Here is a 16,915-nt window from a genome sequence, read left to right on the forward strand (position 1 = left end):
TTGTAATTATCATAGAGCATATTAAGATACAAAAGTCATAAAACTCAAAAAAAAAAATTAACCTTTATTTATTTATTTATTTTATATTTGTTGACCGGGTTTGTCTGACTGAGGGAGCACTTTTTCAGCGGAGGCCTAGGGAGAAAAGCTCCAACATATTATGCAATTTTCTTTATAAATTATCATTAAACAGCAATGTCACAGGATTATTACAAGGCATTAAATAGCAATACAATGTTATACAGTGTCAATAATCAGGAATATAGCAACGCTTTGTAGTTTCACTTCCAGAAAATAAATCATTAGACACCTACATCAAATACTTAAAACTTTACACATGTGACTAAAAATAAGATCAATGTATCAAATATACATTTAAAATTAACAGTATATCTTAACCCTGGGTCATTGCATGCAAAGAACAAAATTTACCATTTAAATGACTTTACATTTGAGCATGTTTCTGGACTTCCTTCACTTACTCCCAGATCTACTGTATCAGCAATAACAGTACATTTTTATAAATCTGTCATAAGCATTTTTAGTGATAATCCCTCACTGGGTGTGGGTAACCCAGGATTTCCCCTTTGTAGGTGTGCTTTGATCATGAGAGGGAAGCCAGCCATGGATAAAGCCTACCATGCATAAATCCATTGTTACCCATACACAGGAATGGATTATTGCTATTACACAATAACATTATTTAAGAAAATTTGTGTAAAGAGACTTTAGTGGTCTTCTACCAATTTTTGATAGTCTGGGGCATATAAGATGTGAATTGTGCACATTCCTCTTAACTTTCTAGATTTTCACAACATGCCCAGATGTCTGTGTCAAACTGATGGCGTGTTAGTGCTAAAAATTGTGCTTTGTCTTCTTTTTGTTTTTTTTTTTTTTTTTTTGAGGAAATCATTGAGGCTGAAGTTTTTAAATAATAATATATTGTTTTGTAAGATATTTCTTTGTAAGCTGTATAGCTGTTTGTAAGGTAACTCTGAAGAACAAGAGTAAATACTTTTTTTCTTTTTTTTTTTTGATCTGGCCTCCAGAGGTATTTTGTGGTGAGAAACTGTTTCTATTTTTTGCTTAGTAACATGGAGAAAGGGTGTTCAGTGTGCTGAACATTCCAATTTCCAAAAAGTATGCTGACTAGACAAAGCAATCAGTATACATTTAAACACTAAATTAATTCCAAAACAGTATGCAGAGATATGGGAAAAGCAAAGAATGTTTTATATTTACATGCATTTTCTGAGCAGTAAGATGTGTGAAAATTGCTGCATTAATAAATGTGTGATTTATGAAAAAATAAAAAGGTCTGTGAGGGATACAGGATAAAAGGAAGTTCTGCAAAAGTATGTGTGGTCTTGTTTCTATTAGCATATTTGATTTGTCCATTCAATCAGTGTTGCACATTTTTGAATAACAATGGATATCTATTGTATAATTTTATGGTTCACATTACATATTTTCATTGTCTATAGATGCTCATAAATAGAAAATGTTTTTATTACAGCTTTATTAACATTACAGGCAAGCAAACAAAAGTTGGCAATGGCATAGTAACTTGTTTTTCAAAAAATCAAACAGCTAAAAAAGAAAACAAAAACACATTAGCAATATGTATAAACATGTCAAAGAGAAACAGATATTATAATTAAAATGTTAAATAAAAATAATGATAATTTAAGTAAAAGTGAGACATTAAATATATTATTTGCATAGATCCAGTTAACTTAATACTTTAGTCCAAGGACTGATGAATGGAGACAATGAAGAATACAAAACTTTTAATATCCTTGCAAGTGTTTCTATACAAAATACATCACACATGCAACACTGGGCAAAATAAACAACATTTGTTATAAGCAAGAAAAAAAAAAATGGGGAGGTATGTGCTGTGCTTGTTACACTGAAGAAAACAGATGAATGTTCAAAATACCTCTGCAATACTACTCACTGCTTTTGCTGGTTCTAATTATAACATCCATTTCTTTATTAATAGTAAACTCTTCAGTTCTCATTTCTTTTATTTAAATATCTGATTTATCACCTAAAATCTTTAAAATAACAGAATGTGCTAAACTTCCAATTACATAAAACAATTTGATACCAGTAGGGTCAATTGTGCATGACAAAATTGTAGCTATTCTCCGAGGAAATGACATACATTCTTGTGGAATCTTTGTTTTATTACACCTTCGTGTTGCATCAGTTAACATAAGTCAAGTAGTATCTTCCGAGTATCTCACAGTATCAGACCTTTGCTTTATAATAATTGAGGACACTATTTTTATAACATATTTGGTAATTTTCTGTTATTTTAATTAATAAAGTGATCTTTCTCTGCAGTGTATCTATTTATTCTGCACATCTCTCCACGGACACTATTATTTTTTCATTTAAGTTGGATGGATACTGTTACAATGTAACAGTGTTGTTACCATTATTTTTCCTCTGAATCTTTTTCCTTTACTATATTTATTATATCAACAAATCCAGATATTTAACAGAAGCCTCACCAAATTCACAAGTAAATGACAACACTTGTAATACTTTGCCAACATTTCACCTCATATTAAAATAATGTCATCCATAAAATGGCTAGAGTATAAGGTTTTTTTAAGTGCATCATCTGTGTAAATAAAATTCGCTTATAACTCATGATTAAGTTAATAAAACTTGTCATACTACAGCACTTATAGTTATACCTGTCTTTTGTCTGTACATTTTGTTATTAAATGCAAAAAAAACTATTTGCTAAAACTAGTCTGATGATCCAGAAACAATTTTAAGTGACAGAGCAAGTAATTTTATATGATGATAGGTCAAAGGGTCGGTGGGGGGGGGGGGTAATTGAGAGGAACACTGAGCGACAGTGCAAAAAACCAAGAAATTCTGTGACCTGCATAATATGCAAATTGCAGTAAAATTACATTGTAATGAGCAAGAGTATCAACATTAGGTTAAACAATAGAGCAGAAATGTATATATTTTGTGCTGTGGGAAACTAATTCCTGAGCTTTTGATCAGAGATAAAATGTGGGGTTACAGGAATCAGACCAAGAATTCATATACGGGGTAGCCATTGTACCAGTAAATCTGTATATATGCAACAGACTGCATTTACTGCTGATAGTTATTGTGTTGTCGATCATTGCCCTTGATAGTGTTGTACCATCCATCTGCACTTAACATATCACACCCGTCAGCACACTGACATTGTGGACTGATGCTGTATGACAAAGGCATAATAGAGAAACTGGTCAAGATGTGTCCTGTCCTATACAGGTCCATGGGATGGGTGCGCAGCCTGTACCTGTAAAGTTCAAGGTAAGTATGTTTTTTACAATATTAGCTACAAAGACCTTTCAGTGATCAATGTGGGATCAAGGTATGTATGTTTTTTACTATATTAGTTGCAAAAAACTTTCAGTGGTCAATGTGGCACACAGTGGGTCTATCCAAGGCATTAATCTAAAGGGTAATCTGCCAGTTCCTCGAGGGAATTCTCACCTCACAGTGAACTGCATATTAATTTCACAAGTAATAACTTAGTATTACTTAACAATTGATTAATTCTATAATATCTATGCCTAAATGCGTGCACATTTTTAGTATAATAGCTATGTCTAACTACATCTACAGCAATTTTATCATTTTTTCTGCGGAGTTGAGATGTGTTTTATTACTCTCTGCATCTGTGTTAAATTTCCAGTCATCTATAGTAAACTCTTAGTTAACCAGAGCTCAAGCAACCAGAACTCTTACGCAACCAAAAAAAAAAAAAATCAAAGAAATACAGCACAATTTTCATGTGTTGCACTTTCTGACCAATTGGTTTTCCTGTGTGACCTTATTACTCATTGTTAAGTTTGTTAATTGTGATGTTTTGTAGATGCTCTAATGTTTATGGATCTCAGTTGGGTATAATAACCCTGTGTTTCCAAAAGTCAAACATTCCTCTTATGCTGTGCTGATGATGCCATAAAAAGCAGAATCATGCATGTCCAGAGCTAGAGGGGTTTGGCTTTACTGGCCGGAAATTGTACATAAATAGACTTAAAAGTAAAAGAAAAAGTCATGGACATTTAGTATTGCCATTTAGCTGAAACACCCGATATCCTTAAAGGGTAATTTGCATATATCCCATGTTGTCTCTGATACAAAAAGTTTAAGGTATCATACAGTGGAAAGTCTAGATTTGCTAGATTTTTCTTTTTGTGTTTTGTAACTAATTGTTTTTTCTGTGTGACCTTATTACTCATTGTTTTAGTGTGTAGGTTGGGATATTTTGTAGACACCCCTATGTTTATGGATATAAGTTGGGTATAACAGCCCTGTGTTTCCAAAAGTCAAGCGTTCATCTTATTCTATGCTGATTATGGCATGTGAAGGCAGAATCATGTATGTCGACAGCTAGAGGGGTTTGGCTTTATTGGCCTGAAATTGTCCCTAAATAGATGTAAAAGTAAAAGAAAAAGTCATGGACATATCATTATTGCCATTTACTGAAATACCTAAAATCCTTAAAGGGTAATTTGCATATATCCCATGCTGTCTCTGATACAAGAGATTTAAGGTATCACACAGTGGAAAGTCTAGCTTTGCTAGATTTTTTTTCTTGTGTCTCCCCAACCTAAGAACAAGTCAAACCAAACAAATAGTATAGGGTACAGTATCAGTCAGGCCTATTTTTAATAGTAACTCTCAAGCAACCAGAAACTACAGTTATCTGGCATCTACTAATCCCCATAGGAGCCGGCTAACTGAGAGTTTACTGTAATTGAATATATGCTATGCTTATCAAATTTCCTGTTCAATATATATATATATATATATATATATATATATATATATATATACTCTGTTCTAAGAAGCTGAGGTCATGGCTGAAAAGAGTCAAATGACTAGTCCACTTACCTGGTCAACAAATAGAAAACAAATAAATAACTATGTGGTTTCCACGTACAATAGAGGAGGCAGCCAACACTGTGTGGCACTTTTATGACATAAGTCATTTCCCTGAGGTATTGGTGGCCATACTCTGCACCTGCATTGCAATAAAGACCCCACCTTGCACCTGCATTTCAATAAAGACCCCACCTTGGGAGCAGGGGAGAGGGTATATCTTCTTAAATGAGATCTACTCTATCAGCTGTCAGGTAGCCTGAAATGTATAAGGTATAATAAACAATGCATCTTTAGGCACCCAGGCAGTGCCCACTGCTCCCACATATAGCACACATGTGACATATCAGAGGTTTGTATATGATGATTTTACCCAGAGACATCTTATTGACAATACTGGGTATGTCCTGGAGCCATGAAATGCAAAATTGAAAATGTATGGTATGAAACTGGCCACATAAATGACAGCTGTCATGGCAGAAAATTGGGGATATTATATGAAGCTGGAAAGTGAGATAGGAATGAAAATAGTGGAGCAGATTAATGTAGGGTTGCCACCTTTTCAAATTGCCAAAGTGGGACATTTTCTGGACACACATCAGATTTTACAGGCCGACACATACCCACGGTCAGTACAAAGGATAGAACTTTACTTTTTTGCCTAAATAAAAGCTTATTCTTGTAGCAGTTTAGTTGCTTATTTTGTTTCTTGTAACATTTAGGTATTTTAGATACAGAAATAACTATTTTATGCAACTATTACATAAAATATGGGACATAATTATGTCCTACAATCTCAGGACATTTGCCATTTTTAATGTTTTTTGTCAGGACACAACTGCCCAAAGAGGGACTGTCCCTCGCAAAGTGGGACAGGTGGTAACCCTAGATTAATGGCTACAGGTATCTGGGAGGGGTGGTCGAGGAGAAGGGAAGTATGAAAGATAAGGTCAAAGCTAATGTCAGAGGTACTGCAGCCAAATGCCATGGATTTTCAGGGATAGTATATGACAGAAGAAGCTTAAAAGTAAGGTGTACAAAACAGTGGTGTGACCAGTACTACTGCTAGGTACAGAAACCTGGGCAGTAAAGGCAGAGCAGTTGAGGAAGCTAGAGGTGATAGAGATGAAGTACCTGAGATGGGTGATATGATGTACACTGTAGGACAAAGACATGAGAACATCAGAGCCAATGCCAGAGTAGTTCTAAATGTAGAAAAGGTGAAGGGAACAGATTATAGTGATTCAGCACATGTGATGGAAAGCAGAAGACAATTTGCTGAACAGGATTTGGGAGAAACAGGAAGAGGGCAAGAGGAAACAAGGAAATTGAGGAAAGAGATGGATGGATTGTGTGAGAAAAGACCTGTGACAGTCAGGCATGACTGTTGAAGAACATATGAGAGTGACACTGAATCAAGAGAGAGATGGCAACAGTAGACACGACACCCTGAACCCATGTAAAACATGGAAAAAAGGGGGTGATGATGATGATGATGATGATGACACTTAAAACAACTCATACACATTCTATAATATTTATTATATCAAAAGATACCATTACTCAAACAAAAAGCAAATACTTTTTCACAAAAATCAAGTATTTCTTTTCCTCCTAATTTTTGAGATTTCAGAATGAAAAAGTTGCAATTTTAAGCTGATGTACGTACATTTTGCTGATTTGTGCATGTATCTCACAAGAAGCTCTAGGAACATAGAAGACTGTAAAATGAATGCTACAGAAGTAATCATGACTACACATTCATCTGTTTACACTGAAAATTAGGCAAAGTGTGTGTGTGTGTGTGTGTGGGTGTATAATAATCATAGGATTGTTCAAAGGAAACACCTAAGCATATACTGTTATTATCAAAAAAACTCAAAGAATAAAATTAAATGAGGCAGGGACTGATGAATATTTAAAGAAAATGTTAGTCTAATGTTCATTTCTTTGATATCTCAGATAGTGAATGTTAATTGTACAAAGCTTAACATTTATCTAGATTTGTTGCAGCAGACTTCAAAAGAGTGTGAAGAAGTCACTTTCTATTTAATGGAAGGTATAAGTCCATATCTATTTATCTATCTATCTATATGTATGCATGTGCATATATATATATATATATATATATATATATATATATGTAGGTCTACTTCATATGACCTAAATTTCATTTGACTGAAATTCGTTTGACTGAGACCAAAACACTGACAGTTCAAAAGACTGAAAACTCATTTGACTGAAACTCATAACAGTGACACATTAAAGTAAAAGGTATATGCCCTTTTTCCCGCTGTAGTGCAATACTGGAGTTAGTATATATAGTTAGGGGGGTGTTTAGGTAAATACTGTTTTCTGCAAAGAGTTATTTGCAGTTAAAAATATCCATGTATATGGTATAAAATGTATAAATTATGTGGGGGGTACACCCCCCTAACTATATATACTAACTTCAGGATCACACTATAGTGGGGAAAAGGGCATATACCTTTTACTTTAATGTGTCAGTGTTATGTGTTTCAGTCAAATGAGTTTTCAGTCTTTTGAACAGTTAGTGATTTGGTCTCAGTCAAATGAATTTCAGTGAAATGAAATTTAGGTCATATGAAGTAGACCCATATATATATATATATATATATATATATATATATATATATATATATATGTGTGTGTGTGTGTGTGTGTGTGTGTGTGTATTAATACATTCTGAAGGCCTGCTATGCATGTGTCCACAGAGAAGGCGACAGTTGCCATGACACCCTGAACCCTCGTAGAATATGGTAAAAAAGGGTTGATGATGATGATGACACTTAAAACAACAACTCATACATATTCTATGTTATTTATGAAAAGAATGGTGCAGGAATATTCAAAAACTTGTCTTCAGTTCTGATCTTGTAGGTGATAATACCCATTCAAAATATTTCACAGTTTATGATGTCCTTTACTATAAATTGTCATGTAATCAGAGATATTCAGCTAGCATGGCAAGTTATGGATGTATGCATTGTATAATGCCATTTCGGGGCTGATTTAAGTGAAGGAATTATTTTTTTTAGAAAATTCAGAGAAAAATCACTACAAATGTAATAGTTAAAAGATGTATAAATGTCAATATTTTCTTGACACCATTTTTTCAGCTTAGTTTTGCTACGATTTTTTAAATATATTAGTTCCAATTTCAGTCATCTACTTTTTCAGAGTAATACTTATACCTAAGCAATGTCATTTTTTTTGCAGATAAATGAAACTCAAGTTTGTATTGATATTCCAGCTAAACGGAATTCTAAAGTTGCAAATACCCAAGATGGCTATGTTGTTGTATATGACTATTATGAACCAAGTAAGTTACCATATTGGAAATACATTTTTGTAAGCTTGTCTATGTTAACTTGTCACTGTTTATAAATGTCATGATGCTGTTGCCATCCTGATTGGAGGCTGCTTTTGTTGCAGCTATGTTCTCTCTCAATATTTTCTATTCTCTGTTTTATATTATTGCCGCCTCATCCATAAGTCAGCTGTTCCATATTAGCTATAAACTGATTGCTTTCTGTAATAATTGACCTGAAGGTGAGAATGTCACTGTAGTAGAATGTATTGCTAAATCTCTCCTCACTTTGCTGTCCACTTACACTCACTCATCATCTTCCTTCACAGTGCAAGTATGTGTCATATGGTGTATGTTTTTATATTTATATTTGTTCAAAGTCTGTGTAGATCAATGAAAATATCTTGGTAGTGTATTGTATTTGTATTGATTTAATTCAAGTTGGATAAGCTTTATATATGTTGAGCCTGTGCCTTTTAACAAGTATGTTTGCAATTTCAGTTGTAGGTGTTTTGGTAAGCTCAATAGTTTTAAACCACTGCTGAAACGACATTTTAACTAATCCTGGTCCTGCACATGTAAATCACAAGGTTAAGACTTTATGCTCACCATACAGTAGTGAACAGAATACTCCCAACCTCCCACTGAAATGACAAAACAATTTTTATACATAATTGCTGCCTGTACAATCCACTAAGTCGCATGTAGACTTTCTCTTTAGTAACTTCTACCTCTGTAAAATCTTACAATATATAGATGTAACTACTGTATGTGTATAAATGTAAACAGAAATGTAACTACTCTGTGATTAACTGGAACTTAGTATAATAACATATAAGTAAATGGAGCTTTTCTCCCTGGGATTCAACTGAAAATGGATATTACTCAGTTGGACTTTCACCGTAAACAAAGATAAATAAATAAAATAATAAAACTCTTTTGATGTACTGATGAATTCAGTGAATATTTATTAAGTGATGGTTTTATACTGTGCTTATTAATGTAGTATTAAGATATAATAATTTGGTCTATACAGTTCTATACATTGTTTTACTGTGGTTCTTTATCATAATAACCCCTGCTAGACCTATTTTGACTTTACATTTATAAATTTTCTTACCATCTATCTACTATTATAATATCCTATATTATCTTGCTCTGGCTCACTGTGGTCCTCTATCTCTATAAATAATTATTAACTATATTGTCTCTATATATTATTACACTTTCATAGACCTCCTTTTTCCTTTCAGAGCTTGTGGTTACTTCATCCATCTCTGACTCTTATACTGATGGAGCTCTGCCACAAGGATCATCTCTTAAACATTTTTGCTCGAATATTGTCATTGTACAATGTAAGCTAGTATAAAATGAAGAGCCTAGATGCGTGTCATCTTTTAATCAAAAACATGACTGCCCTGTGCTATAAAGTGGCTGGAATTCCCCCCAAAGGAGTTTGTCCATGTTCACTAAGGACCACTTACTAAATTGGCCACTGTCCTTTCTGTTAACCAGTAGATTACATTGTATATGCCATTTGTTTAGTCATTCTGCCTTTCTGGTTTCCACATACAGTAAATGAAAGAAAACCTGTTCTACTTTGTGCCAGTTTGTTAATTGCTCTGTACTGGCTAGAGTTCTCGCTGTAAAACTGACATGAGGGTGTCTCCCTTCTTGCACAAAGTGCAAAGAGAATAAACTGCTGTGTTATCACCATGCATTTCACTGCCAAGTCTTGAACTCAGGACTCTGTGCACTACAGTCACAGCAAAATGCCATTATGCCAAATCAGCTGTTTCTTGAAAGATAGGTAGTCTGAAAGTTAAATGGTTATCATTCAGTGACTTCAGTTCTCACCATAGCTCTCAACCTCTTTGCACAAAACACCTAGACAAAGCCAATAATGGAGGAATACAGCCCCCAAACATATTCAGTGAATTCAGTTCTTACCATAGCTCTCAACCTCATAGCACAAACAACCTGGACAAAGCCAATAATGGGAGAACACAGCTCCAAAAATACAGACAAATTTCAAATACTGATCTTATAAGAAGTAAATTGCTAGAAGAAAAGGTTTTGTGTTACCATATACTTTCTGAAGAATATGAAGTCTGACATTCAAATGCCTGTCATTATTTAGTGAATTAAAAATCCATAAAACAACAAATTTTATGAAGAACAGAACAAATATATGAGACAAAAATTTCACAAGGGGTGGTGAGTAGGGAATTCAAGCTCTTGCTACCTGCTCTCAAGGTACAGGGTTTGAGTGTAGCCCCCAGGGATATTTTCTGAGTTCTCTCTAGCCACCAGGACACACACAGACACACAGACACACACACACACACACACACACACACACACACACACACACACACACACACACACACACACACACACACACACACACACACACACATAAACACCCTGTTAAGTATTTCCATCAGCACTATTCCTGCTTCAAAAGTCTGTCCAAGCTAAGTATCCTACCTTAGTATACATTCCATCAGACCACTATTCCTGCCTCAAAAGTTCATCCATCAGCACTAGAAAGCCTATGAGAGAAGATCTTCCTGTCCATCAGCACTAGAAAGCCCGCAAGAGGGGCAAGGTCCTACCCAGCCTGCAGATGTTGCAGTCCAATCCCCTTCCAGTCTATGCAATTGTAACTGCATAGACTGGGATCTTTGCTGTTGCAGACTGTCTTACTGTCTCACCAGCAATCTGGATTCTTTGTGCATGCTCCGAACTGGTTCAGCAGCAGTCCAGACTCGGGAAATGCTGCTAGTGCAAGAAGGGAGACACCCTTATGAAATGCATGGTGATAACACAGCAGTTTATTCTCTTTACTTTCCAAGATTATAGAAGCAATGTTTAAAATGTGATCCTAGTTTTGGGCTTTTGCCCCCCCTCCCCCAATAAATGTTGGCCTTTTCCAGATTTCTTATGCTTCAAAGTTGAGAAATACAGTTGAGTGTCACGTGGATTTTATAAGGAGCTGAGAACTTGAAGAGAAGATTAGTGCTACTTATGCCAAATCTGCTTGTGTTGTTAATAGCACAACAGGCAATGTGCTTGCTTTTGATGCAGAAGTCTGTGGGTTCTACTCCCACAGTATATAGATACATTGCTGATACAGTACTGTGCTGTACTTTTAAAGGTGGTGGATGTTGCAGTCCTGAGAATGTTTTCTTTGGTGGAGACACCTAGTAACGATGAACTTGTTATCAGTTTGTCATCCATTCCCTATTGCAATATTACTAGCTTATCATTTTTTCAATATAACATAGGCAATTTATTCCTCAAGGACAATAGGTACTTTATTTGTAGATGAAACAATGAACTATAAAGTTGTTTGGTAGCAGAAACATCTTCATTAGTTACAGATCTTGTAACCACAAGCCACAAGAACACGTAGCACCAAACCACAAGAAATAAAATCCACTGTTGGCACAATAAAGGTTGTCCTCCAACACCACAATACTAAAGAAAGGCGAACTCTTCCAAAATAAAACCAAAGCTCTTTATTTCCACATAAAGCAACCAGATTGAGCGTGCTTTCATCTCGAATCGTGAGACTTCATCAGAATCTAAAATTACAAGTAATTCACTTTCTTTAAATATACTCCCAAAGAATCAATGATTCAATTAATAAATCAATTATGTTGTTAATCAATCTAAATCAAATAACTAGCCAAAAAAGGAAAAAGAATACGTTAAAACCATTCATATAACCCTGTCAACTTGATACATACCATTATTGTATGTCATGTGTATGTATACACCAATCTACATGTTAATATATATTAATAATCTAATAAATATATTGATAATCTAATAAATATCTTTAGTATTGTGGTGTTGGAGGACAACCTTTATTGTGCCAACAGTGGATTTTATTTCTTGTGGTTTAGTTACAGATATTTTTAATGTGGAATTATTTAGATGATGTTTACTTCTACAGAGATTGTGCATATTTACTGATACTGGTGGATTGTAGAAGTTTGGGTAGACTTTTATGATGGGAATGTTCTGAATTGGGCAGTTTTGCCATTATTGGTGCATGCATTTTATTTCATTGTTTACTGGAAAAATGTTCAAAACAATAAATTAAAAACACCATCTAACAACTGTACTGTATTATACAAGGAATACAATTTAATACAATCAGGAAGGTGTATCAAAGAACACATGTATGTTTCCTGTGCAAGGAGCCTATGATTTGAAAACAGCCCAAAGTTCATCTTTATCTGCCACTGGCCAGATGTATTTTCTTTGAATGTAGGTTTCAATGCTGTTTCAATGAATGTGAGTTTCACAGGCAAAGAAGTTTTAATGCTATGTCTATTTTCATTGTGAGACTGCATTGTTTTGTTTAGCAGATGTCTATTAGTGTTTGTGCTGTAAAATGTAAAATAAAACTTTTAAATGAAATCTAAATCATCATAGAAGTATAGCAGTATGTACATTACAGTGTTTATGGTAAATGGGGCAAAATAGCCAAGCAATAGCTGGGGGGAGGCCCCATCCGACCATGATTTTGTGAGGGGGGAAGGGTGGCAGACTCAGACAGCCCCAGCTGAACTATACCTCTTAACTGTCCAGATTTTTGAAGAATGAATAGATTTTTGCTTCTTATTTTTGGTTTGTTCCTCATAAAATTTGTGTTTTTTCTGGCAAACCATTTAGGAATGAAGTCACTAAATAATGACAGACACTGGGTTTCAAAATCTTCAGAAAAATGCATGCTAAAGCAAGACCTGTTATTCTGGCAACTGTCTAAGTTTATACAAGAGCAATTTTGAGCATTGTTTGTATGTTCCCCCAATATATTTGGCCTTGTCCAGATTTCCTGCATTAAGAGGTTGAGAGATATGTGCAAATAAAATCACGTTATAGAATTTGGTATATCAAAACCTCTTAGCTGTCCCCAATTTTGCCTCAAAATGTTGCTCTCATCCTAATAACCCCTCCTCAAAATGATAAATTTGGAAGTAAACGTGGAGAGTTTGCAATTAATAAATAATTGTAATGATCAGAGTTATAGATTACTTTTAATTTCAGAAATGCATGTAGATTCTCTTATTTTGTCAGCTGCTCAAGTTAACAGTACTAATATTAAAAAATTGTCCCTTCTTTGACAGGTTCCTAGCTGTATTGTGTGGCTATTTTATATTTTTGCATCACATTTTTGGTCTGTTTTTCATAAAATTGTGTTTTTTTGGAAAATTAGTGGAAAATCATTAAAGATTGAAGTTAGAAAATAATGACAGACATTTGAATTTCAGATTTCATACCCTTCAGGAAATTCATAGGTTCATAGGTTCATAGGTTCATACTAGGCTATCTGCCCTAGGGCATTTATAAGCCTAGCCAGAGTGTGTTTGGCTTTTGCCACCCATTTTAAAATAATTTTGCTATGGCCTTTTTCGAGGTTAATATACTGTGCCTCTGTCTAACAGTGACACAGAAGTGATACCCGGGGTAAACCTACGATCTCCATCCACTCATCAAGATTCCTCTTGAAGACAGTCAATGAGGGACTCTGCCTAACCTGGACTGGGATTTTATTCCAGAGTGAAGGAAGCCTCTGGGTTATGAATCTGTCCCTCCAGCATGTCCTATTTATTTCAGTGCTGAGGTTCAAGTCTCTCGAGCGCGTAGCTTGTTGGGATTTGGATTTTCTGAGGTGCAGCATGTCCATTAATTCTGGGTTGGACATGGCTTTATACATCAGGTACAGATCACCTCTGAGCAGGTGGTATGCCACTGAGAAGAGCTGGAGTTTCTTTAACCGGGTAGCATATGTCATCTGTTTGAGCTCTTTGATCCTCTTGGTGAGGTACTTCTGGGGTCTTTCCAGTTACTGCAGGTGTCTGGTAAGGTACATCCCAAAAGGGGCATTGTACCCAATTATGGGCCTGATGAGGGATGAGTAAAGAGGCACGATGACCTCACCTGATCTAGATGTTAATCCCTTCATGATTAGGTGGGCTATATAAAATGTTTTTCTAACCACTTTGGCCACGTGGTTGTCAAATGAGAGATTGCTATCAACTTGGGTCCCCAGGTCCCTAATTACTTCTTCTGTACTTAATGGATTACCACCTATGTGGTAATTTGTGGGCACTTTGTTTTTGCCAAAGGGGATGGCTATACACTTTTTGGCATTTAGCTTGAGGCCATGACTCTGGCACCAGTTGTCTGTTTCTATGAGGCCCCTTTTGGAGGATGCTTGTGTCAGCTGGAGTGTTGATTATGGCGTCCAGTTTGCAGTCATCTGCAAACTTGGTCAGCCACAGTCCTTCCGTGTTGGCCTGTACCTCCAAGAAATATATACCAAACAAGAGAGGTCCCAGGACTGAGCCTTGTGGGATGCCACTTGTAACTGATTTGGAGTCTGACATGGCTCCAGCAATTCTAACCATATGGGTTTTGTCCTTGATCCAGTTTGCAACCCATCTAGTGACATAGGGGTTTATATTTAAGCTGGTGAGCTTATCTATAATGCTCGAGTGGGGTATTGTATCGAAGGCTTTTGCGAGGTCCAGGTAGGCTGTGTGGACCACCTTCCTCTCGTCAATGGACTTAGTGACTGTTTCAAAGAAATCAACCAGGTTTAAGAGGCAGGATCTGCCTTTAACAAAGCCAAACTGGGTAGGATCCAGTGTCTGTAGGTCCCCAATATCTTTATTTATGAGGTCCATGATGATCCTTTCCATAGCTTTGCAGACCAAGCTAGTCAGGCTTATGGGCGATAGTTTCCAGGATCCGTTGAGGCACCACCTTTGTGGAGAGGGACCACTGTTGCTGTACGCCACTCTTTGGGTACATATCCTGTAGTAAGGCTGAGATTGAACAGTAGTTTTATGTTTGGGTTTAGCTCTTCTTGGAGTTCATGTAGGACGCAGCCCGGGACACCGTCTGGTCCCATTGATGCTGTGTTTTTTTGCTTTGGAGAGGGCAGCTCTTACCTGAGCATCTGAGATGTCAGGGGGGCAGCACTCTTCTGGAATAGATATTTGCCCTTTTGGTGGGGAGGGGGGGGAGAAGTTTGCACTGAACCTGTCAGCTAGGATGTTGGCAATGTCTGTGGGTTCGGTGTATTTTTTGTCATTTTGGACTAATTCTGAGCATATCTGGGAATTCCCACACAGGTTCCTAACATAACTAAAGAAAGCCATGTGATTATCCTTAGTGTCCTGTGCAATTTTTCTCTCGAAGCTGGCCTTAGACGATTTTATGAGTGCCCGTAGTTTTTTGCTAATACTGATCAGAGATGCCTTCCCTTTTTGGGATTTTGCTCTATCATGTAGTAGCTTCCTCCTTCTATTGTATAGTTTGTTTATGGCTGGGGTCCACCAGACAGGACGTCTGCCTTTGGAGGATTGGGACTTGGTTTTATTTGGGATTGCTTGATCCATGCATTCCTGAAGGTGTTCATAGAATGCGTTTATAAAGGATTCTGCGGTCTGGGCCGCATTTTCCACAGGCCCGGGGGCTTTGAAGGATTCCACCTCGGTTTTGAGGAGTGTGAAATTTGCATTAGAGAAGTTTTTCACTGTGGTTTTCATGGCAGGGGGTGGAGTCTAATACTAATTCAAGACCTACTATTCTATTATCTTTCTAGGTTTATAAGAGCAATATTTAAAAATTGTCCTTATTTTTCGGCCTTTGTCCCACTTCTGTTTATGGCTTTGTCCAGATTACTTGCTCTGAGGCTGAGAGGTATGACAAATGTGTCAGGGCCATCACCGTCAGCCACAGACATTTCAAATTATGACTTACTTGTTACACCCCATTCCCTCACTTAGTGACTCTGGATGTGCCTAAGCAAGGCAAGGAGCAGTTATGCAGTGTAAGTGTGCAGAGTATCCCCCCATCCAAGGTAGACACAAGTACTACAATGGCTTTTCATCTGTCCTTAATTTTGCAGAATGTTCTGGTTTTCTGTCATATTTTTATACTGTTGATTTATGCTTCTTCTTATTCAGAAAAAGCATGCTGTTGCAGTGCCCTGTTGCTCTGTGTTTAAGTAGCAATGCTTTAATGACCATCAGGTAAGCTTGTCTGAGACTGTAAGATGCAAGCTTTAATAAGCCAACGTTGAAAGCCTTTTTGTTGTTGCCATGCAGATAATATTACATAACTAGATAGCATATAAGCCGTAGGTATTGAAATGCATATGACAGTATTTGTAATAAAGCTCAGAATTACAGTATTTTCAGAAGCTCATTGCATTTGTTGGAGACTTGCAGTCATCTTTGCAGGCTTTATCCGTAAAGTAAATAGAATGCCAATCTGTCATGTGTGGTCCATAACCTGTGCAGTAATCCTTTAAGCAATTTATCTTGAGCTTGTTTCTTGTTTGATGTTCATTTTTTTATTTTGATCATGTTTTCCCCATGAAACAAATAGATAGTTGTTGTCAGGCAGCAGGTCTTTTTTTTTGGATAAGAAACATTTTTACAAGTGGGTGTATCACAGAGATTGCTAATTTCAGCATGCTACTTGGTACTTTTATAAAGCTGAATATAAATTACAATTAGAACTGCAATGCAAGGAGAAGTGGTTTGAGTTGAGTGCTGCTTGGTTTTTTATACTTGATTTTGACTGGCATTCCAGTAATGTATTTAAAAAGTAATTTATTTTTTCATTCCTCATAACCTTTTT

General features: G+C 36.1%; 1 protein-coding gene across 1 annotated transcript in view; it reads left to right on the forward strand.

Moving 5' to 3' along the window:
* LOC122796908 (CD109 antigen-like) overlaps positions 1 to 8,639 on the forward strand; it is a 969,469-nt gene extending 960,830 nt beyond the window's left edge. Inside the window, exons 34-35 of the mRNA XM_044065708.1 lie at positions 8,152 to 8,254; positions 8,623 to 8,639. Of these exons, the coding sequence (XP_043921643.1) occupies positions 8,152 to 8,254; positions 8,623 to 8,639 (120 nt within the window). The remainder of the gene's footprint in view (positions 1 to 8,151; positions 8,255 to 8,622) is intronic.
* The last annotated feature ends 8,276 nt before the right edge of the window (positions 8,640 to 16,915 follow it).

The sequence above is a fragment of the Protopterus annectens genome, chromosome 1.part0 (genome assembly GCF_019279795.1).
Source record: "Protopterus annectens isolate FY-2018-M chromosome 1.part0, PAN1.0, whole genome shotgun sequence".
In the NCBI taxonomy this organism is placed as follows: Eukaryota; Metazoa; Chordata; order Ceratodontiformes; family Protopteridae; genus Protopterus; species Protopterus annectens.